Source organism: Fulmarus glacialis, unplaced genomic scaffold (genome assembly GCF_000690835.1).
Source record: "Fulmarus glacialis isolate BGI_N327 unplaced genomic scaffold, ASM69083v1 scaffold18125, whole genome shotgun sequence".
Lineage (NCBI taxonomy): Eukaryota > Metazoa > Chordata > Aves > Procellariiformes > Procellariidae > Fulmarus > Fulmarus glacialis.
Window position 1 is genome coordinate 117,793 of NW_009211402.1, and position 979 is coordinate 118,771.

Here is a 979-nt window from a genome sequence, read left to right on the forward strand (position 1 = left end):
ACAGAGCACCCAGGCTCGCCCCATCCCTTCCCTCTACACCAAGGCGTAGTCAAACTGGCCCCTCTCCAACCCCTCCTTGTGGTCAGTCCAGGAGGAGGCGGGCATGCGGCTGTAGGGGTCCAGCAGGATGCGAAAGCAGCGCACCATCAGCATCACCAAGAAGACCAGGAGGAAGATGACAAAGGCAAAGACGGTTTTCTGCTCAGCATCCATACCCGCAGTGCCGGCTGGGGGCTCAACCAAGGAGGGGGCTCAACCAAGGAGGGGGAGAGCAGTTCATAATCCATCGTCGATGCATCATTCATGGCAGAGGCGAGGAGCGTGTGGGCAGAGCGCATTCGGCCACCCCGGTGCCCGGGCAGCCAGCTTCAGCCTCCCACTGTGCCCACACACCCAGAGCACGGGTTACTCCATAGCCACCGGCGCTGCTACGCCGAGCTCGGGATTCGCTCCTGCCCGGGCCAAGAGCTCCTGGAGGGGAAAGCAGAGATGGTGAGGGAGGAGAAACTGGCCAGGGGCTACACCAACTCTGCTAAAAAACCAGGGGCAGTGAAGTTCACAAGTGGATCCCTGGTTTTCTGGCAAGCTCAAGAAGGCACTTGTGAGGGGCATGAAGGCATGGGATGGGTGGGCAGCCCAGGGCACTGGTGCAGAGCTTGCCTCTCCAGTCATAAATCCCCAGCAATCCTCTGGAGAGGGTGCCCACCTGGCAAGGCTAGTGCTGCAGGACCCCTTTGGCCCAGGTGCCGTGAATCACAAGAAAATTCACACTGAAAAGGACCTCAGCTGTGGAGTCAGACTGGGCTGCTCATGGCTTTATCTAGTCTGGTCTTGAAGTTCTCCCAAGATGGAACACAAGCTTAGAGTTTGCCCACTCCTACTGAGGAACAGGAGTCCAGCTGCTGTATTTCCCTTGGCACAACGACCGCCTTTGGTTTTGCAGCAGGTATAGAAGGAGCTGAGACCCGATGGAAGAGGA

The 979-nt window shown here is 58.3% G+C and overlaps 1 protein-coding gene across 1 annotated transcript; it reads right to left on the reverse strand.

Annotated features, from left to right (window-relative positions):
- Positions 1-33: 33 nt before the first annotated feature.
- CTXN1 (cortexin 1) lies at positions 34-305 on the reverse strand. Its single transcript, XM_009577535.1, is given in 2 exon segments — positions 34-249; positions 252-305. Coding segments are annotated over 2 exon segments (270 nt in total).
- Between the last annotated feature and the right edge of the window lie 674 nt (positions 306-979).